Source organism: Pholcus phalangioides, unplaced genomic scaffold (assembly GCF_987345545.1).
Source record: "Pholcus phalangioides strain wild (caught in Gottingen) unplaced genomic scaffold, Ppha-v1.0 ptg000010l_1, whole genome shotgun sequence".
Taxonomy (NCBI): Eukaryota; Metazoa; Arthropoda; class Arachnida; order Araneae; family Pholcidae; genus Pholcus; species Pholcus phalangioides.
Window position 1 is genome coordinate 25,436,529 of NW_028301603.1, and position 21,563 is coordinate 25,458,091.

At 36.5% G+C, this 21,563-nt stretch overlaps 1 protein-coding gene across 2 annotated transcripts in view; it reads right to left on the reverse strand.

Moving 5' to 3' along the window:
- shn (zinc finger protein schnurri) overlaps positions 1-21,563 on the reverse strand; it is a 289,957-nt gene that overhangs the window by 43,917 nt on the left and 224,477 nt on the right. For both annotated transcript variants that reach the window (XM_089237935.1, XM_089237936.1), the window contains one exon: positions 15,830-15,927. In XM_089237935.1, coding sequence (XP_089094061.1) covers positions 15,874-15,927 — 54 coding nt within the window. In that variant the 3' untranslated portion in view covers positions 15,830-15,873. The remainder of the gene's footprint in view (positions 1-15,829; positions 15,928-21,563) is intronic.

Consider the following 21,563-nt stretch of genomic DNA (forward strand, 5'->3'; position numbering starts at 1 on the left):
GGAATCACAAGAAAATTCGAATGTACCAATCAGATAGCACTATTCCGCAAATGTCCAATCAGGACGCAGGCTCACAGCTTCATTCTGACCACGACGTTTGAAGTGAAAAGACATACTTCTTCGGCTGAGCAACCGAGCGTGAAGATTTGGTATTCAACCCAAATGGGAAACTCGGTCAGCAAAACTAGTGGTTAAAATTTTTTCCTCTGAAGACGGTACCCATTGGTGTTGAAATGCATTAGGACTTTTATTATTTTTTGTGTATTTGCCTTATTCGTTGGTGTCTTCTAAATATTCTTGGGCAAAGTGGATCAACTCTTCTATGAATATTTTAGCTAGAGTTTTTACAGATCCTATTTCTTCCCAATGATCACCGAAAAATGTCGGTAATTTAAACGAGTAAATCAATCCCCCTTTTCGATGTATGTCATCTTTGAACGCAGGTTGGCAGCCGCGAAATTACCGTTATTTTCAGTATATAACCCGCAGGAGAAAAACCGGTCTCCAAAATTGGAAAATTTGGCAGATTCATTCAGGGACTTTGATAGTCCGCCGGTTATACCAGTAACAGTACAGGACTTGATACTTCTAGGTAGTATAACTACTTTCCAAGGTCACGAGATAATGCGATTGTGGTAGATGGTGGGAAGTGAAAAAAAATTGAAGTCCCCCCCCCCCCCCGTATATTTTTCTGTGTCTCGGAAAGAACGCGTCCCGTGAACAAAATTTTGATGCTCCTTTTTCCTAAATTAAGGGTATTTGGCATACTACAGTGCATAAGCGGCGTGTGCGGAAAATTCACCGCCAGCAATTCACCGATAACAATTCACCGCTGGAAAATTCACCGACCAACAATTCACCACTAAGAAAATTCCCCGACAACAGTTCAATGCGAGTCATTTAGCGAGGGAGTGAGCGATTGAGTTACTGAGTGAGTGACCCAGTGAGTGACTGAGTGATTGAGCAAGTGACCAACTCAGTGACTAAGTGACCGAGTGATTGATCCAGTGACCGAGTGAGTAAGTGATTGATCCAGTGACCGAGTCAGTGATTGAGTGACCGAGTGAGTGACTGAGTGACCGAGTAAGTAAGTGATTGAGAGACCGAGTAAGTAAGTGATTGAGTGACCGAGTAAGTAAGTGATTGAGCGGGTGAGTGAGTGACCCAGTAGTGACTGAGTGACCGAGTGAGTAAGTGATTGATCCAGTGACCGAGTCAGTGATTGAGTGACCGAGTGAGTGACTGAGTGACCGAGTAAGTAAGTGATTGAGAGACCGAGTAAGTAAGTGATTGAGTGACCGAGTAAGTAAGTGATTGAGCGGGTGAGTGAGTGACCCAGTAGTGACTGAGTGACCGAGTGAGTAAGTGATTGAGCGAGCGAGTAAATTGGTTAGTGAGTGAGTGAGTGAATTGGTTAGTTAGTTAGTTTTTAACCTAGTAGTGTCACAAATGATTAAAAAATCAAATTGTTCCGAAAACGTATTTATGATGAAGTGTAGATTTGAAGACACTTGGATCGGGTGTCCTCTTTGTCGTGGTGGTCGTCGCGCTTTGACATTGACATTTGGAACTGCTTTCAAGGAACACGTAACGATTTCCCTAATACCAACAATTCTATAGAAGGATGGCATCGAGCGTTCCAACAGCAATTATCTGCTCACCACCCAGATATATGGAAGTTCATCGGTGCCATAAAAAGAGAACAGAGTTTGAATGAAGTTCGGATGGAGCAAATTGTAAGTGGACAAAACCATCACACCAGGAGAAAGAAATACCGGGACTCTGCGCAGAGATTAAAGAATTTAGTTGATAAGTATCATCAAGGATGTGACATTAAAGACTATTTGAGAGGTATAGCTCATAATGTATCATTTTAATTATGATATCAATATTTGTGAGAAATGAATATTTTTCTCCCGTTTTTTCTTATATTTGCGTGTTATCTGTTTTTCTAGATTAGTAGATTGGAACCCTTTAATTATAAATATGTAAGGAAGAAAATCATGTAGAAAATTGTTAAATAAATACTGTATGTTTTGAATGAAAATTATGTCAGATATTACTAATTAAATATTGTAGGTTTTGATTGGAAATTACCAATTAAATATGTATGTAATGAAAACTGTGTGAAAATTATCCTTTTAAAATACTCCTCTAACATAGCCCAAAAAGACTGTCATTTTTTATATCGTTTTTTGAAGCTGTGGTTCCGTGAGTTTCAGTTTTCGAAAATGTTATTTGTAACCCAAGAGGTTTTATGTCCAAGAATTGGATGTTTAAAACGAGATAATTTCATATGATTTTTGAACGCACGCATATAACTTTAAACAATATGAGTCTATGGCTTTCTTTTACCAGTTTTGCTGATGGAGAAAATTAAACTTATCTTTATATTCACTTTATTCAATTAATTTTTTTTCCAGCATCAGTAGTAGGACATAATTATATGGCCTCTACAAAAGGAACTGCGTCGTAGCGAACTAATATGAGGTGGGGGATCATACATAATCACCAGTAAATGTTAGAAAATAACTAAAAAAGCTCTAGAACAATATTCTAAAAGTGAAAGCAATACAGCCAGACTCGGTTATAATGCCGAAATCCCGCGGAATCTTCGTTGTCATTATAACCGAGTTTAACTGTATTTAAAATACTGGTTTTAATAGGTGTGGCATCATCAACAACCAATTTCAATCCACTGCTGGATGTACGTGTCCTCCTTAGATTTCCCCTCAAACGAAATGCGATATTTTATGAAACTTTCGGAACTTCTATATGGTAATATTGCAACAACAAATTAAACAACAAATTCAAGAAAACTTCGACTATAAACGAGTAAAACAGTGACATTTTTCAAAAAGTCTGGATGGAGAAGAAAAAACAGAAAAACCGGAATGTCACGGAAAATACGAGACAAAATGCAGGACATGTGGTCACCGATGCTTAGACTAGATTTTTAAAGATTTGTAAAATCACCCCTACCAACAGCGAGCTCTAAATCCACCCCCGTCTTCAACACATAGGCTTGTGTCATCTGCGAATGAAATTATTTTACCGTTCTACTTCATTTTACATAAATCATTAATATAAACTAGAAATAATTATGACCCAAGGGCCGATCCTTGTGGGACTCCTTTCATTATATTTCAAATGTGCTGATTTTACTATTTATTATGGCAGCTTGTTTCCTATTGTAGTAATATGTTTTAAACCAATATAGTACATTATCTCATATGCCTGCTGAGAAGTGTTTTTATTTGTTAGAATATTCAAATCAACATAATCAAATGTTAGTTTTAAGTCTGACTGTAAGTCAAATGTCAAAATTCAACCCCCCTAATAAAGTGGGGTGGGGTTCAAAGGTTATATGGAGTAATCATCACTGAGCCGAAATCCCTGAAGCCATAAATATAAAATTTAGTAAGCATTATATTTTATTACTAGTTGTTATCCGCGGCTTCGCTCGCGTGGATTTTGCAATCTCAAAATTACTCTCACCTCATAACCCCCATGGGTGATGAACTTTCAGAAATCCTGTCTTAGTGTGTATGTACATTATAAAATATAATACTAACTAAATTTCCAAAACCATTTCCAGGAAAAACCATTTCTTAGTGAGTCTTTACGTCGTGAAAAAAACTATTCACGAAATTTGATATTTACAGCTTCAGCGGTTATGGCTCGGCGATGATGAATCAGTCAGGACATGTTTTTTTATATACAGTACTAGGGGGCTCTGCCCCCCCCCCTACCACCTTTGGCGGCCAACCTCTCCCCCCCTTCTCTTCACAACATATCTTGTTTATTTCGTCCCACTTCATCAGCGTGCTATGGAAAGGGACACGTGAAAGCACCAGCTTACTGAAGAAGCGAATTTTATAATAATAAAGCAACAAAAAACAAATGTGATTCATCAAGTAACCGTAGAAAACTTCTCCATGGAGGTCCCTGAACTATAATTCGTTGCATTTTAGTGGGGGCCCTGACTGGATTTATCTCGGGCTACCGATGTGTTGCAAATTTTACAATGTTAAACAACAAAAATCAATGAGATTCATCCAGGGACATCCGAAATGAAACCTGTCAACTTTACCATGGGGGCCCCGACCTCAAGGCTTGTCGGACATACCCCCTGCGAGTGGCCACGAAAATTTTTAATTTTTATCAATTTTAAAATGAATAAAATTCAGGGCCCACATCCAGTAACGGGGACCCAATACGCAGATATTTAGTGGGACACCTAGACACTGGATTTATCTCGGGCTTCCGCTGTTGAAAATTCTACAATGTTAAACGACAGAAAAGAATGAGATTCATCCAGTGCCCCCAAAATGAAACAGGACCCCTGACTCGGAAGCTAATCGGGCATCCCCCTGTGAGGGCCACTGCAAATATTCATTTTACCAACGAATAAAATCCAGCCCCCCCCCCTCACGCAATTACCCTTGACCGAATTCGCAAATTTTATGGGGTCCCAGACTGGATATACCTTGAGCTTCCGCTATCGCAAATTTTTCAATGTTAAACCAGCAAGAAAACAATGAGTTCCATTAAGGACCCCAGGAAATGAAACCTTTTAACTTCCCCATGAAGGTATATGTGCAATCCCCCGGTGATAAATGTATATTTTATGTACACATACCTCTCGGCATGACCCCCCACAAGGGCAGGGCTGACAGGGGCCGGAACGTTTCTTATCGCTTTTTGATATTTTCACACTATAAATTAAGCACAGAGGGGCCCGTGAAAAAGCTGGTTTGGGGGCCCGCCATATATTTCAGCGTAGGGGACCTGCTGTAGGATGTGGGAACCTCTGGGTACATGCACATAACTTGGTCCCGATGTGTCAAATAGTCCTGATATATGCAAGAGTTAAATGAAAACTTTACCCCAAAATCGTAACCGACTTCCGTAACACAAAAACGTAACAGATTTCCATCACTCAAAAAACGTCACAGACTCCCGTAATAAAAAAATCGTCACTAATTTCCGTTGCATAGGAAGTATATATATACGTATATAGTAAATATAGAGTACATTTACTAGATACGCACTAAGGCGGGATTTTTGAAAGTTTGTCACGTGAAATCGCGGGTAACAGCTAGTTCATCATAACAAAAATTCATTGGTTACTGATGATCAGTGATGTTTTTTATAATATCAAAGTGATAACAGGAGATGATTTTAAGCATTTTTAGGGGGTTGATTTATCGCGTATCCACTTACTTTATTATCTTTTAATTCTGTTATTATCCCTTTTAACATTTCATTAGAAGTTTCTGAGTAAAACAGAGTTAATGGAATTTTGTTGAACATACTATCTTGTATTGGGCAACAGCAATTTGTAATTTATACAAATACAAGGCCACAACAGGCAAAATGCTCAGCGAGGTGGCTGAGAAAAAGATGCCAACAATAAATATGGATGTCATATATTTCAAAAATACAGTAACCCGAATCCGTATCATCTGAATTTCTTCTCATAAAGTCATTATTTAAATTTTCCGCCATATCTTTATGATATGCCACTTACTCACTCAATAGATCGCTCACTCATTTAGTAGCTCGCTCACTCATTTAGTAGCTCGCTCACTCACTCACGGACTGACTTACTCGCTCATTGAATCAGTAACCCACTCGGTCACTCACTCAGTAACTCAATCGCTCATTCCCTCGCTAACTGACTCGCATCGAACTGTCGTCGGTGAATTGCATGGCGGTGAATTTTCCCAGCGGTGAATTGTTGGTCGGTGAATTTTCCTAGTGGTGAATTGCATGGCGGTGAATTGTTGTCTGTGAATTTTCCTCGTGGTGAATTGCATGGCGGTGAATTGTTGTCGGTGAATTTTTTGGCGGTGAATTTTCCGTAAACCCATTAGCGGTACCTCAGCGATTTGGCGCACCGTGTAGCAAGAGAACAGTTCCGGCGCAATTGGTGCAGCTCTTGCACCCCTGTGTTCTGGAAATCCCGGCTGGGGGTTCTGCCGTACCCAGCCTGATTATCTTCCTCTCTTCTAGCTCCTGTCTCGATCCTGCCTTTCTAGTTCATGATCCATCTCTATGCCATTCCTCTATCTCTTCTCTTTCCTATTGTCTATGATCGTTTTCAGCATTTCTCTGCATGTCGCTCCGTTGTACACTTCACTTTCCTGTATGACACTCACTAATTGCATTAAGTTGAACTCTGCTCAGACTTCTATCCCCAAGTTGGTGGCCAATGACATAGCCAGGGGGGGGGGGGGGGAGAAGAGAGCAGAGGGAGCGATTGCTCCCCCAAACGAAATTTTGCCTACATTGGCACCTATTTTTCTAAATGACTCTTGATCTTTAAATAAACTTGAAAAATATTGACTTCTTCATTTTCAACCTTCATTGACTAAAATAATGAGTAAGGGGAAAAAATTTACATTTATATTTGCGCCTCTCGTGATTGGGTTTGTACTAATCCTTAAGGGAAGGGAAAAAAAAGAAAGTGGAGGTTTTTCATTACCATTTTTGACAATTGCTCTCAAGCTCTTCATCTGGAAGCATATTCAGATCAGCCTCTGTTCCCTCAGCTTTATTAAAGGGCAGAATCTTGCCCGCTTCTAGCTGTAACTTTTTTCTCTTACTATTGGTCGTTCTCGGTAGAGCTCCTAGAAATACCTTTCATAGGTATGAGGATATGGCGTTCAAGAAATGCTCATTCTGTTCTGAAGGGCCACCAAGAGCATTGACTAAGGCGTCTTTTGAAGAAATTAGGCACGGGAACCTATTGTGGACAGACCACTGAACCTATGAAGTAATGGATAGGATTAAAGCTCCAAGAAGTATCACCTTTTCTTTGGGCGCCTTAGGTAAAGTTTGAAGTCTTAGAAATACTACTTTGTGTATGGGGACTTAGTTAGATTCATAGTGCCTAGAAATGCCACGTTATCTGCAGGTGTCTTGGCAAGAGCTACTAGCTTGTGTATAGGGCAGTGTCAAAGACTAGGAAAAGATGGTAAACAGCTATTTTGAGCCGTAAAAAATCCAAGATTTTGGGGCACAAAAGGGGGTTCTGGAAGAGTTTTTCCTTAAAGGTGGGTAAATAGAAAACCTATAATCTTGGAGCAATAGCGCTCTGATATGTAGAGAATGTAATGCATAATTTTATGTTGAAATATGACTTTTTCAGAAACATTGTCTTTTTTCATGGTGTAGTTTCTCTTTTCTATAAATCAGTTTGTTTCATCATTATGCATATAGTACAGCAGTGTGCCGATGTGTTTGTTACCTCATGCATGTATATCTCCTCTCCAACTGATCCAGTGTTTCTTAAAATTTGGCACCCGTGCCCCCCCCGACTTCGTCATCATTTATCCGTGACTGCCTAGAATAGCCTGACGCAGGGCGTTATCGAACTTTTTCCACCCAAGGTGCCCCTTTCCCCCCTATTCAATACTTATCTAGCTTCCTAGAGCTGTTTAACAAAAAATATTTTTGAAAAACCTTTGTCAGGGGCACCATGGAGCGGTGACCCTGACAAAGATTGGAGGCGCACCAGGGTGTCGCAGTGCACAGTTTGAGAATCCCTTGGCCTAATGTAAAAAAACCCATTACAAAAAACTGAATGAGTAAGCATCAATACACCAACCCGTTGAGACGTCCCTCAAAAAAGGGTGGCGATGAGCCACGAGCACACACTTTGAGAATCCATTGAATATTTTCGAAATAATATAAATGCACTATATATACTCATAGCTTTTTAGAGCAGAATTCCTGGCGTTATTTGTTTCTTTATTTCCCACAACAACACATAGGTGGTCTACGCAGGGTCGTCTTACGAGCATCAAAGGGACTTGTCTAAGGCCCTTTACCTGTTCAGAAATTAATGCCTAACAGTTCACTCTCGAAAATTTTAACTGGATCTCATCTTCATGAAGTCCCTTCTGCACTTGAGGCACCTGGACCGGGCTGGAATTGTCCATGTATTACGAGGAAAGTTTAAAAGTAACTTCAGATACATATAGTATTTCAGAAAAACAGAAAGTGTCCACGAAACGTTGAGTCTACTCTTAAAAAATTATCTAGTGTTTTCAATTAGTGCTTATCCGAGGGCTTACCATACTTTCTAATATGAACTATAGTGTCATGAGGTTTGCCAGCACTTACCCGAAGGTCCTCTGGTCAAATTACGAGGGGAAAAAACCAAGTCCTTAGTCCAGAGGGTTCTCAAACTTTGCGTCATCAATGGTTGTCTGGGACACCGTGGAGCATCCCAAAGGTTTTTTCAAAGAGATTCCTTGTTAAACTGCTCTGGGGAGCCGCAAGTGAGCATTGATTAAAGTAACGAGGCACCGCGGATGGAAAAAGTTTGAGAACCCCTGCGCTAGTCTGTGTGTAATTCATCACTCATATATTTCCATTCTTCTCTGATTTGTTATAAAACACATTTATTTCACTAGAAATAAATATACATATATACTATGCACAATGTGTCTTTTAAAGTTTTTCAACCTTGAGCTGAACTCTCCTTTAAATAGTATCTCCAAAGGGAGCCGGTAGATAATAAAACATAAAAAAATATTTCAATCGATTCATATACCTGCCATTTTCACTTCGATTCGGAAGATGAGCAGTGGTATCACAAACACGCCTCAGAGATAAGATTACTGGCACATGCGACAATTTCTGGAGCACACCAATTCGTTTGAAGCAATGGTTTCTAAACTTTTTTGGATTCAGGCCACCCTCTGCTTGTGCGTCTGCAGTCTAGTAGTATGTGATAAGCACTGCGATCGTGTGGGCATCATGATGGATTCATGCCGGTTTGAACCCCACTAGTGGCACAGTGGCAGTTGACTAAAGCATCTTTTTTTCCCTTCAATTTTTAGGTACGAATGCTAACCGATCTTTCGTTAGGAAAGCCTTCCCGCAGAGAGCAGGCAGGCTTTCACCGTGGTATTTGCATAACACGAAAAACTTCAGGCATCTGCCAGTTTTACTTCTAATATGGAAGACAGGTGGCAAAACTTTCCGAACTGAAACCATGCATAACTATGACATCATATATACGTTATGGCCACGCATAATATAAGAAAGAACTTTCCGGCATGCATTAATTAAATATAAATTCCATAAGAGAAAATAATCTTGGAAGTACATGCACGATTGAGTAGAAGTAGTGTACGTGTGATACACATGCTTACGATAAGAGTGTAATATGATAAAAGCGATTAAATGGAAGCATGAAAATTTCTCTGTATTTTCATATCTTGGAATAATTTTAGAGAGAGAGAAAAAATATTTTTTTTTTCCTTTTATTTTATTCCCCTATATCATTTTTTATATTTTAATCTAAATTTTTTTCCAACTACCTGTTAGGGTGACTTCCCAGTTGTTTTTGGTGTTTGCATTTGTGTAAGTACACAAAGCATAAAATAGAATTCACATTTTTTTAAAATTAATTAAAAAATTAAAATACATTAATCAATTGAAAGGTAATTTGAATTTTAAAAATAACATCAACTGAAAACAAAATAAATTTGATTTTTTTAAATTAGGAAATTTGAAGTTCTTTCCAGTAATGCGTAATTTTAAGTTTGTGCCTTAAGCGCAAACAAAAACATGGCGCCTTTCACAATTTCGCTCCCCCATGGACCAAAACCTACGCTACTGTTGGTGGCCATGGTCATCCTTGTTCCTTTTGCCAACTAGGCCATCTTTATTTATCGTTTCGATACTTGCTTCTCTCCCCTAGACAGGATTGTCCCTCTCGGCAGAGACGCACTCAGGCTCTCACTGTTCTAGATACTTCTGATTTGGCTGCTCATATGAAATGCTCTTATGTATAATGTAGCTGTAAATTTTCAAAATGAAAGGCATTTCTTGGCATTTGTTCTTCTAAATATGGTTTTGAGAATTGCTTCATACATCACATAAATGGAGATGCTGTAAAATGTTTTATATAACTGTATTTTTTTGACTTAAAATTGGGACAGTGTGTGTGTGTGTGTGTGTGTGTGTATTGCAGAATTACAATCGAAAGCTGTAGCGCAACCATTCCCCACCCCTGCCAAATAAGCTGGTATCTTTGCGCTCCCCCCCTCACATTGCATTATAAAGTATGCAGAACAAAAATTATGCACAATCATCCCGAGCCCCAGGGCTGGTACCCTTGCATAGCTGCCAACTTTTGAAAATGAAAATTTGGGAGATTTTCGCGCACACCCGTATTTTATGCTAAAACCACTCCCTAATAAATACAATAGGGATTTTTCCAAATAAAATAGGGATTTTCCAAACATAAAAGTTGAAGCGTAGGGAATAAAATCCCTACTCAAAACCTGAAGTCAAATTAAAATAGGGATTTTACACACATGGAAGTTAAACCCTTGGGAATAAAATTCCTACGCAAAAAAACAAGTGAAATTGGAGACCAAAACTTCAATGATGTAAAAATAAATATTGTGTTCAATCAGAAACGCTGTGAACAAACATTCTCCGCGAATGACCCCAAAATCATCGGAAGATGAAGGAAAACACCGTCAATTTTTGAAGAACACTGACTTTTTGTGACACTTGCTTGTTTTTTTTTTCATTTCACATGAGAGATGATGGCAGTCTTTCCATGACCGATGTTTATGTCCGTAACACAACTTGTACAAAAAGGAAAAGTCGGCCCTCTTCTGGAACGTTTGATGAAAGGAAATTCATCGGAATAAGTATCTTTAAAATTGATTAAATATATTTTTGCTTATCAGTATTCATGCTTTGTTATATCGCACGTACGCAACTTCAACAAAAGAAATTTTGACCACATGTGCATCACCATAATCTTCAATTATTATCCAGGACTATTGGCTGCTAAGCTATTTCCCTGCACAATAAGACAAACAACTTCCTTGTTACCATCAGAGGGTTTGTAAAACTTCCTTAAAAAGGGAATTTCCCCATTTACGACATGTGACGTCATTTCGAAAGGGAAAAAAAAGAGGCTTCATGCTCCACAAGAAATTCCTTAGGGATTGTTTTCATAAGCGGGGATTTTTTAATGAAGTAGGGAATTTTTAGGGACAATTAGGGATTTTTGTGATTTTCGTAAAAATTCGGGAGATTTAAGAACTTTTCGGGAGATCGAGCGATGAAGATAAAATTCGGGAGATTCCCGAAAAATTCGGGAGACTTGGCAGCTATGCCCTTGTGGGAGCCATGCTGGCTCCAAAATATTTCAGGTTGTATGCATTGCCCTGACCAGGACCATCTCAACAGCATGAGAAACCCTCCCCCCTGGGACAGGGCTGCAACTAGAATTTTAGCCACCTGGGGCAAACACAATTTTGATGACCCAGAACTTTGAAATTCGATAATTTTGTGGGAGTGTTCTTTGTTCTCACCTAAAACTGTATATGTATTATACGTATTAACAATACGCGCTTTGGTATTCTCCCACTGCGTGTAAGTTAGTTTCTGCACGGCTCTCTTAAATCGTCATTTCAAATAACATTTTATAAAAAAATTAACAAAAGTAACGATAGAACAAACAACAAATCTAACTTGCTCGATGCTCCAAGAAAGGAATTTGGCCCTTAGGACTAAAACTTTTTATAACAAATAAAATAAAGGATCAATTTTAAAATAAGATGAAAATGAAAGAACGAGTGAGAACACGTGGGAAAATAAGAAAGAATAGTTGTAGAGGAGGGGCAAAAAATTCTTTTTTGTAAGTACGGCTTTTACGCTATTTTTTTCCCGACCGACTTTTCCATAAAATGATGACTCTTTAACCAGCTTTCTTTTCAAGCACTTTGAAATCCAGTTATGCTGGCGTCACACGGTATGCTCCCGGGAAGATAAGACACCTTCATGTATAGCAGGGTTTAAGCTACAGTTGAATTTTTCGCAGAATGAGAAAGAAGTAGTAGCCATTTTTGCAAAAACACATACAGCATGTATGAAACGAGTAGACTTCCACCCATCAATCATTACATTAGCATTGTAACATTTTGCTAAAGCTTTTTCCTCCATTTTTGCCTTTTTGTGAAAAGAATTTTTTATCCAGCATAAACCCTGATGTATAGGGGTTCTACGGGAAGGGAGCTAACGATCGTAGTTCAATGAAGGGGAGAAAATTAACGACCTTGAACCGGTAAAGTTCCTCCTTGGAAGAAAAGAAAAACACTGACAGCAGAAAAGCACACGAGACCGAAATTTTTTTGCTAAAAAAAAGTGGAATAGTTTCTAAAAAAATGACCCATGCCGAGCCCAGTGTTTAATGTGTATTTTGGCATTGGGGGGCATGGGACCACAAAATTTTTCCGTTGAAGACAGGTTTTACTGCATTTACTTTTTGAAATCATGGAGAAAAAAGTAAATCAGCAAGGTAAATGTGTAAGGCAGCTTAGCAATGAAAAGCGTCAATTCGGTATAAGCAAGTTAAGGGGTAAAGAATAACAGGACATAACGTCACTTCTCACAAACTCCACTACACAATACATTTGAAATTAAAATTTGAAAATTTATTTGATAGCAATTTATTATTCAATGCCACAACGCATCTTGCTGCGAGAAAAGCAAATCCCGACAGAAAGCGCAAAGTGCATATGGCGAAATTAAAATCTGAAAATTTATTTGATCACAATTTATTATTCTTATCGTTGCTCCAACTCCCCCTTGCCACGAGAAATGCTAATCCCAACGGAAAATGTGACGTGTGGCTTATACAGTGAAATTAAAATTACAAAATGTATTTGATCACAATTTATTATTCTTATTGACGCCCCTCACCACGAGATATGCTAATCCCAGCAGAAAATGCAACATGCGACTTATACAGCAGAATTAAAATCTCAAAATTTATTTCATCGCAAACTTATTATTGTTATCTGCACCCCCAATGCCCTTATTCATGAGAAATGCAAATCCAGACAGAAACTGCAAAATGCGGCTCATATTAGCAAAACTGAATTTTTAAATTAGACTTGTTTGGATGTTGACCTGTCTGTATTTCTTCTGTCGGGATTGTGACCCACCATTGACAAGTTGTTTCATCTCATCCAGCTGTCTTCCATACAACCCACACGTAGAACCCCCCCCCCCCTTGACATAATATCTGAATTATATCCCTATACAGAGGCAGCAAAAAAAAAAGGCAAGAGGATAAAACCATTTTCTCAGAAGAGACAGAAAAGAAATTAGAGCTAGTATTGGCTTTGTTTTCAACAATGAACAATAGAAAAGAGGGACCCCTTGATCCATTTACCGAAAAAGCAGGTTCAGTAACCTTGACCAACACATTGGTTTCCAGCATGTAAAATCCCACCCTTGAACTGATCAGACAAACTGTCTGGCAATAGCCGATCCAGAGAAAAATGCAGATAAAGATTGTTGATAAGGCTTTCTTATTCTCTACGAAAGGATCTAAAAGATATAATCTTTTATGGGGGAAAATGTGAAGACCAACCCCTGGAATGGGAATTCATTCCCTGATTTCTCCCCCCTCAGATTTTCCAACTTTTGACAAACAACCGGCTCCCACTCTAAAAATGAGAAAAGTAAAAAAACACACGACTAAAAAGTAGGATAGGGAGGGTAACCCCCTTAGACAACATAATGGAAAAAATTACTTAAAAAAAATTTTTTTGCAAAAAAAAAATTGAAATACTTAAAAAAAATTCTTTTTTAATTTTGAATAAACTTTTTTTTATAGCACTATTTCAGTTTCCTATAAGATTGACTCAAGCCAAAACAAAATGATAAAGGACTTTTTGGTCAAAACTAGCAACCACAGATAATTTTTTGCTGCCTCTCCTCATATATATTACGTTCTTTTATGGAGTCTTCCAAAGTGCAGAGCTTGTCAACTCTCTTCGACAATGCACAGCAAATTTTGAAGACGTACGTTTTTTAAGAATGACACTCCTTTGAGACCACTTTCAAAATCACAGTGCAAAATGTGTAGATTACAAGATCCGATGTAAATAAGGCAAGGTGAACCTGTTTTACTGTGTTGTCCATCATTTTTTAAAGGGATTTGTTCACATTTTACTGTTCAATGCCAGTGTAATCATTTTTGACAAATGAAAATTGCACTTCCATTTCCAGCTCTTTGCTGAGCATTGTAAATATTGTTTATGCCTCTTCATGCCTTAAAAATACAGAAGACAACTGAATGCTATTGGGTAGCATCAAAATCACCAAACCTAGAATAGGCCTATGTATCCAACTGCTTTGAAATGTAAACTGTTGTTTCAACTATTTGCACCGTAATTTTGAATGATGAATGTTAGTTACTGTCCAAGACCATGAAGTAATAAATACAAAATTATTTTTCCATCCAAACAGAAGTTTTTAATGACTACTATACTTGTTGAACCCTCAAACTAAGGAAATGAAAAATTGATCAACCAAATGGTCCACATAACCCAAAATAACCTTAAAAATGATACAATTTCTGCTTTGGCAGAATCATTAATTGCATTCTCCAACATTTGTAATATCTGGCAATATATCAATGATTTCCTGCTCAATTAAAATAAATTGCACAAATTTTGTCAATAGGATTTGGTAAAAAAGTAGGAAAAGGAGGACAAAAACTAGAAAGTAGGACATTTCACCAAAAAGTAAAAAAAGTAGGACGAGTGGGAGCCCGCAAATATTTAACATTTTTCCTGCTTTCTCTGACTGTTTTTCTGATTCAGATTCTCCCTGATTTTCCAAGCTCCTGGAAACTCTTCATTGCATGTATTTTATTTATTTGAACTTGCCCTTATTCCCCAAAGCAGAATATGCCGAAATGTGTGACGTACGTCACAGAACAACCAGTGCTGTTGCAGAACAATCTAGAAGAATTATAAAAAAAGTGTAGAAAAATGCTATTATGTATATTAAAATTTTTACAGCCGAACATTTTCAGTTAGCTGAGGGCTCGTTGCAGAACATCGCAAAACATTCTGCTTTGGGGCCTTTATTTCTTTGGCAATAAAGGCAAGTTAAAAAAAGATCACTCGGCTCTCACAAAATGTACCATGCGTTGGACTCATCTGTTATGTTCCCCATTGAAAAGAAAATCAATCTTGATGGTCCACGTGGTTTCCATTCATATCGGAATGATTTGAGTCTTCAACGGCGTAATTAATGAGCCGTCAAATGGGTGGTGGTTCAGCGATAGTTTTGAGAGCATTACATGTGTCGCGAGACCCATGTAAATTAGAATGAAGAAACAAAAACAAACCTCACATTTTGCACGATTGTTAAAAAAATTCGTCAAACAACTAAACAGTAAACGTCTGTATTGGCTTGCTGTTAGCATCAGACTGAAGCGGGGGAACAAGAAGGCCATTGATAAGGTGGCGGTCACAGTGCGGGACAGTGTGAGGCACGATTAACATTCTTTACTTCCCAGATGACCTGTGTACGAGCGTCAAACTCATTGTTCCATCAAGATGACTTGTCATTTTGGTCTGATGACATTCTTTATTTGTGAAGGAAGTGCAGATTTAGAGTTATTGGAGCCATGGTACCTCCGTCCCATAATTATCAGAAACAAATTACTGCAGTTTTGAGACACAATGTTCTTAACTATTTTATTTCTTTCATTGCAGCAATACAAGGTGTATTTGATTCTGAAAGATATCAAAGGTTGTGACCACTTTGCTGCAGATCTCCTAAATCATTTGAATATTTTACAGACACCGACCCCATTAAACATGCATGGGACGTACAGAAATACACAGTTGCTTTCTTCCTACATATACAATACTTGTGGTCAAAATGTCAGCAAATAATGTTTTTAAAATCACAACTTGCATAAAAACCTAGGTCCTAGTAAGTTTATCTCATAATTGTTTCTAATAAGTTTTTTACTTACCATGACTTACAATGTTCATTCCTCATCTTAAGTACAATCCTGCATCAAATCAATTCTGCATTTTTCTGGCTGGTTACTGGTGTGTGGCTCAAAACATGCTTCAAAAATAAACAGTTGCAAAAAGAAATCAAGTTGGATAAAATAATTTCAAATCACTCAATAAGTAAATGAAATATTAAAAAGTAGTAATAAAATAAACAGTGAAATAATGTTTTTGAAACAAACACAGATTTGAATCATATAAGGCGAAAAGTGTATCAAAAAATTATGAAGGTAGATGTTTCACAAAATAATTTTTTTTTTGAAAATTGGAACAAATTATGACTTTTAAATAAAATATTTTTGCAGAACATGCAGTAGCAGCAGGAAAGCTGGTGAAAAAAAGTGAAATAGAGCTGTTTATTCAAAATAAGTGTGATAGGCAGGGTTGGTCCGATTTTGCCCAACCTGAAAAACCCAACAAAAACTACACCTCAAAACTGCATTTACTCGCAAACAGTATACTTTCTAATGATGTTATTGCATTGTCATAAGTAAATCTATGCATTCAATGCTATTTAAATTATATTTCTTATATTTATATATTATATTATATATTCATTATATTTTAATGTCTTTTTTTACAAGTAAAGAAAATAAACATCTTCATTAATACAAGATATACAGAAGACTGGATGTTGTGAAGATATTTATTATTTGAGATGTTAATTTTTTTTTTTTTTAAGGAAGGAAAAACTCATCTCTGCCTCTACCGGGAGTTTTTCCTTCCTTAAAAAAAATTAACACCTCAAATAATAAATATCTTCACAATATCCAGTCTTCTGTATATCTTGTATTAACAAGTGGAGAGCGACATTCATGTCATCTTCATTAATGTTTTCTAACTCACAATTACCGATCCTTTTCAATAGCACCTTTTGATTTCAGTAATCGTTCACTATTTCTTTCACTTATATTCTTTTTTGCTTTTTCACATCCATGTTTATTTCTCAGTTTTGACCGTAGTAGTCCAAAAGTAAAAAAAAATACGCTCAATTGATGCAGATGTAATTGGAAGCAGGTCTTCCAAAAAAATTTGCAAAAGTCTGCATTTAAAATCTTATTTTTTTTCCTGCTTGCATTGCCACTTTTTTTGCTTCAACTGACTCCATCATGTTTTGTGAAAACATTGTTCCTGGATAGAACTCTAAGTCTTGAATTTGAAAAATCTGTAGTGCAATAACAAATTCTGTATTCAGTTTTTCGATCCATTGTTCAGTGGAAGCTTCTTGTTCCTTAGTTAATCTTTTTCCTCTCAAAACAGGATCAGTCATATTTGCAAGGAAATAAAAGAAATAAAATGGAGTTAGACAAAAATGATAGAATCCTATAACTTTAAAATCTAGAAACCCACCCGAGTAGTTTGTTTTTAGGGGTGAAGAAAATTAGAGCAACTGTGGTTATGTTGCAAAATTGTTGCTTACATTTGTAGTATTTGGTAGCTTCAACACTTTGGTGGTTTTATTTCTTGCAAAACTTCAGCTTTGTAATAAATTATGCATTAAATTATTGAAAAATAAAACTTTTAAACACTTCTGTCTGATTTTTCTCTCTTATTTTAATATTTTTACACTTAATAAGCAGTTTACAAAATTTCTTTAATGTGCAAAAAGTTGTATTTTACTACATAGAATTAAGCTATAGATCTTGTATCGCTAATGCAAATAAACTTTATTTCAGTATGTGTTTGGCGAATAGATTGTCATTTGAGGGTTATGAAAATGCATTTGAATATAATACTTACGGTCATATTCACCATCCAGTTTCAGAACGCGATTTTGGCGATCCAGCGGGGTGGATCGAATTTCAGTGCATGTGCAGTGAGCATTATCGTCGCTGCAAACACAAACATCGACGTAGTAATGGCGGTCGTGCTGAATTGTTTTTACGATGAGCCGGAATGAAATAGGGAATTTAGAATAATTTATTAATTATAAGGTGATGAGTGTCCGCGTTTAGGTATTAAATATATGTTAAATAATTATCCCCGATCAGTATGAAAGCTTTCAACTACTTTTTGAAGCCAAGTGACGAAAGAAGGTGAGTAATGATACTTTTCTATGATTTCCTTCAAATCTGAACTTTATTCGCTAGCAAAATGATCATTATCAAATAATGATAGAATAATTAAGTTAGCATGTGTAATAAGATAGTATGTGTAATATACTCATGTATTGATATTAATAACACAAATTCATCTTTATGGTACCTGAAGCAGGGTCGTAATGGGCTCTCTCGATGCAGACTTTTTTCTTGAGTGGGGGGCCCCTGAAAGTATTATATAAAAAATTTCCCTAACCAGGACCATCTTAAGAGCATGATGGGGGGCCATCGAGATGAGGGATTTTTCTGTGGCCCTACCTGGTAAATTCTAGAAAATTTCAACTAGATCTCATTTTTGTGGGGCCCCCTTTTCTCTTGAGGAGCCTCGTACATTAAGAACTCACAAAATGTACTAGGCAAAAGCGATCATTACATAGTGCATTTTAATTCCTAAACAATACAATATTCACCACAAATATAGATTTGTGTATGAAATGTTTCATCTCTAATATGAAAATATTTATATTAATGCCAAGCAAAATATATTATATTTTTTTAGCTTTTACCTCTTGGCAGGAATATATTTATTACATGATATTTTGCTGCTATGTGTAAACATGACATTTTCCTTCTATATTTAGTCGATCTTGCTTATAACATTCCCATGTATAATATTTTCCTGCTTAGTACTCGAACTAATTTTTATTAAGATTTCCTGTTTAAAGCATTTTCCCCGCTTATATTTTTCATGGTAATTTTTTGAAAAAAAAAACCTTTACAAGCAGAATCCACAGTATTTGCACAAATGAAAACACATGCACAACAAAAAATATTTTCTGTGGTGCATTCTCATTATCCAAAATCATATAATTATCAGCTCATTTCATTCTATTTGTGCATCAGTATTTTGCATATAAATACCAGTTCATTGGTTTATTATTTACAGTTAAACCTCACTACAATGATACTTGATATAAAAATAAATCCGTATACATTGATATTTTGAAAGTCTTGTTTGGAAATTCCTATAGTATAATGTCAAACTGCTGCCACTCAATTAGAGATGTGAATATTAATACGAGAAATAACTTGAGAATAATAATTATTTTTGATAAGAATATTCCCCAGTAATTTATAAAAGTAGTCTTTCCAGAGAATATTCTTGAATATTCTCCTTCGTGACAATATTCTACAACAGCAATCCCTCTATTGATATTTTTTCTTGATTTGCAGAATATCATTTTATCGAGATTTTAGTGTGTGATCATACCTTTCGTGCTCAAAACACCAATTTAAAAAATTCATGAAATTACTTTTTGGAACCTTATGTATGTGCAGTTCATGCCAGCATTGGGCAATGATTGAGTGAAATTTATAATATTTAAGTAATCTATCATTACATAACTTGTACCACGTGATTGCTGATTACATGTGCTTTATTCGTATTATGCAGTATGATTCCACTGGACTTGAAATCACAACACATGAGTATAATTTGCTTCATTCTTTAGGGAAATTTTTTTTTCATGAAACCTATGTTTAATTTTTTGGATGAAACAAGTATTTGGGAGCAAAAGTAGGGTGAAAACACATATCTATGATAAAATGTGGCCACTGAAGACGAGCTGACTATCACGGAAGAAAATCTCAATATTTATTTACTGTGTGTGTTTGTGTTATACGTACCATTATTTTTTTTAGCAATCTCAAATACTTCCATATAAATATGAATAAATTATGTTTGATAATTGATTTCTTAAGTGAGGAAAATGTTACGAAGGTTTTAACAACTGGATGTTGCAAAGATATATATTGGAAAGAGAGAAAATTCAACTGCCCCTGCGGGGGAATCGAACCCATGTCCTTTCATTTTCCGGGTGAACGCCCTAGACCACTAGACTACAAAGGCCCAGAATCTCTCAATCTTTCCTTGGAGCTCGTGTACACTGAAAGGGACCGTACATGGACGGCCAGACCAGACTCAGGCCAAGCTCACAACTGCTGACGCTGCCACCAGTTGGCGCCTTACACAAGGATGAAGTCACTCTTCACTATCATACGAAGGTTTTAACAACTGAGGTCAGTTGTCATTTTATAGATTGGGAGGGGGCACATCTCGTGTGTAGGAAGGATTGCATAAAAAATAGTATCTTAAGAAGTGCATGCAACTAGCATACAAGTTTCAACAAATATAATTACAAAAAGTGTCTCAGATATTAACTTATTTGGCTAATAGGAACTATAGCTATTAATGTTCAGTAATTTAATATTCAATGTCCATCACAAGAATTACTATTAGCACTAAAAATTTTTTTTGGAAATCAAATTTACTGAATTTTGTACTTTTTAATTTTTATATGTGTATCTTAGTGTTTACAAAATTTGATTTCAGGTACAAAACAATCATAATTTGAAAAATATTCAGATGAAAATTACTTTTTGAAAAATTTCCACAAATTTATTAGTATTTTACACAATTGCGACCCACCTTTTTTCCTTAATTTCATTCATGATTAATAAAATTTGTATGTGCTGATAAATAATTTTTTTCTTCTTCAAAGCAATGAAAATCGCATAGGCTGATTATACGTGGGCAAATACAATACATGCTATATAAATTATCTGCTAATAATGATATATATAATTTATCTAATCTGAGAATATTAGCAATTCCGTAGCGAAATGAAAAACTATTATGATAGATATATCAGGAGTAGGAAAGAAAAACGTAGCTGGAATGAAATGAAATTTCCATTAAAAAGGGGATAAAACCATATTTTGTTTATCGAAAAAAAATTGTTGAAAAATGTAAACACAAGATTCCTACCGTTGAGTTTTCTACTTCATTAGAAGATCAAAAACCCTTCATCCAATCGGCATCGGATCTACTCTCGCCAAGTTAATATACGCCAAATACTCGCCAACTGAACTGAGTTTCACTTGATACTCGCATGGTAGTGTTTGGAGAATACTGATTTCACGTTGAAACTGAAACGGGTTTCAACTGATCCGCGTTTCAGCACGCTGAGTGGTGAATACGGCCATTAGTGTACCTGAAAAAAATGACTTGAAGGGTACTTTTCCAGATATCTTTATTTCTAGAGTTTACGAAGTCTACGAGCTATTAAAAGCAGGTAAATCGGTGCAGTATATTTTCAGCAGTTTGTTATCCCAATTTTAAGGGTAAAAAAATGTTTTTTTTATTCTTCTAGTGTTTATAATTTCAAAAAAAGTCTTATTCACAGGTTTTTGCATAATATATTGCGTGTATATATATTAGACCAGTCGACTCAACCTTTGACATTGGGGGGGCCCCCCCATATCACCTGGGAGCCTTGTTCCAGGATGTGGGGCGCATGAGATTTGTATACAGTAATCATCTACATAGTAAGAAGAAAATTGATCTATCCAATATTTGAGGGAAAATTACATTCAAATTTGTGTAGAAAGACTTGGAAGAAGCTTAATATTTCATTATATAAATGTTATATATTTTTTCTCTTTAAACTGTTTGGGGCAGAACATATTTTGCAAACAGAATGCATATTTATATGCTGCGAAAGATTGCAGGGAATGTTCTGCAAAGTTGGAAAAACTTGGCTATTGGCACAGGATGTTTTGCAAGAAAGCCATGCTACAGACGGACACAGGG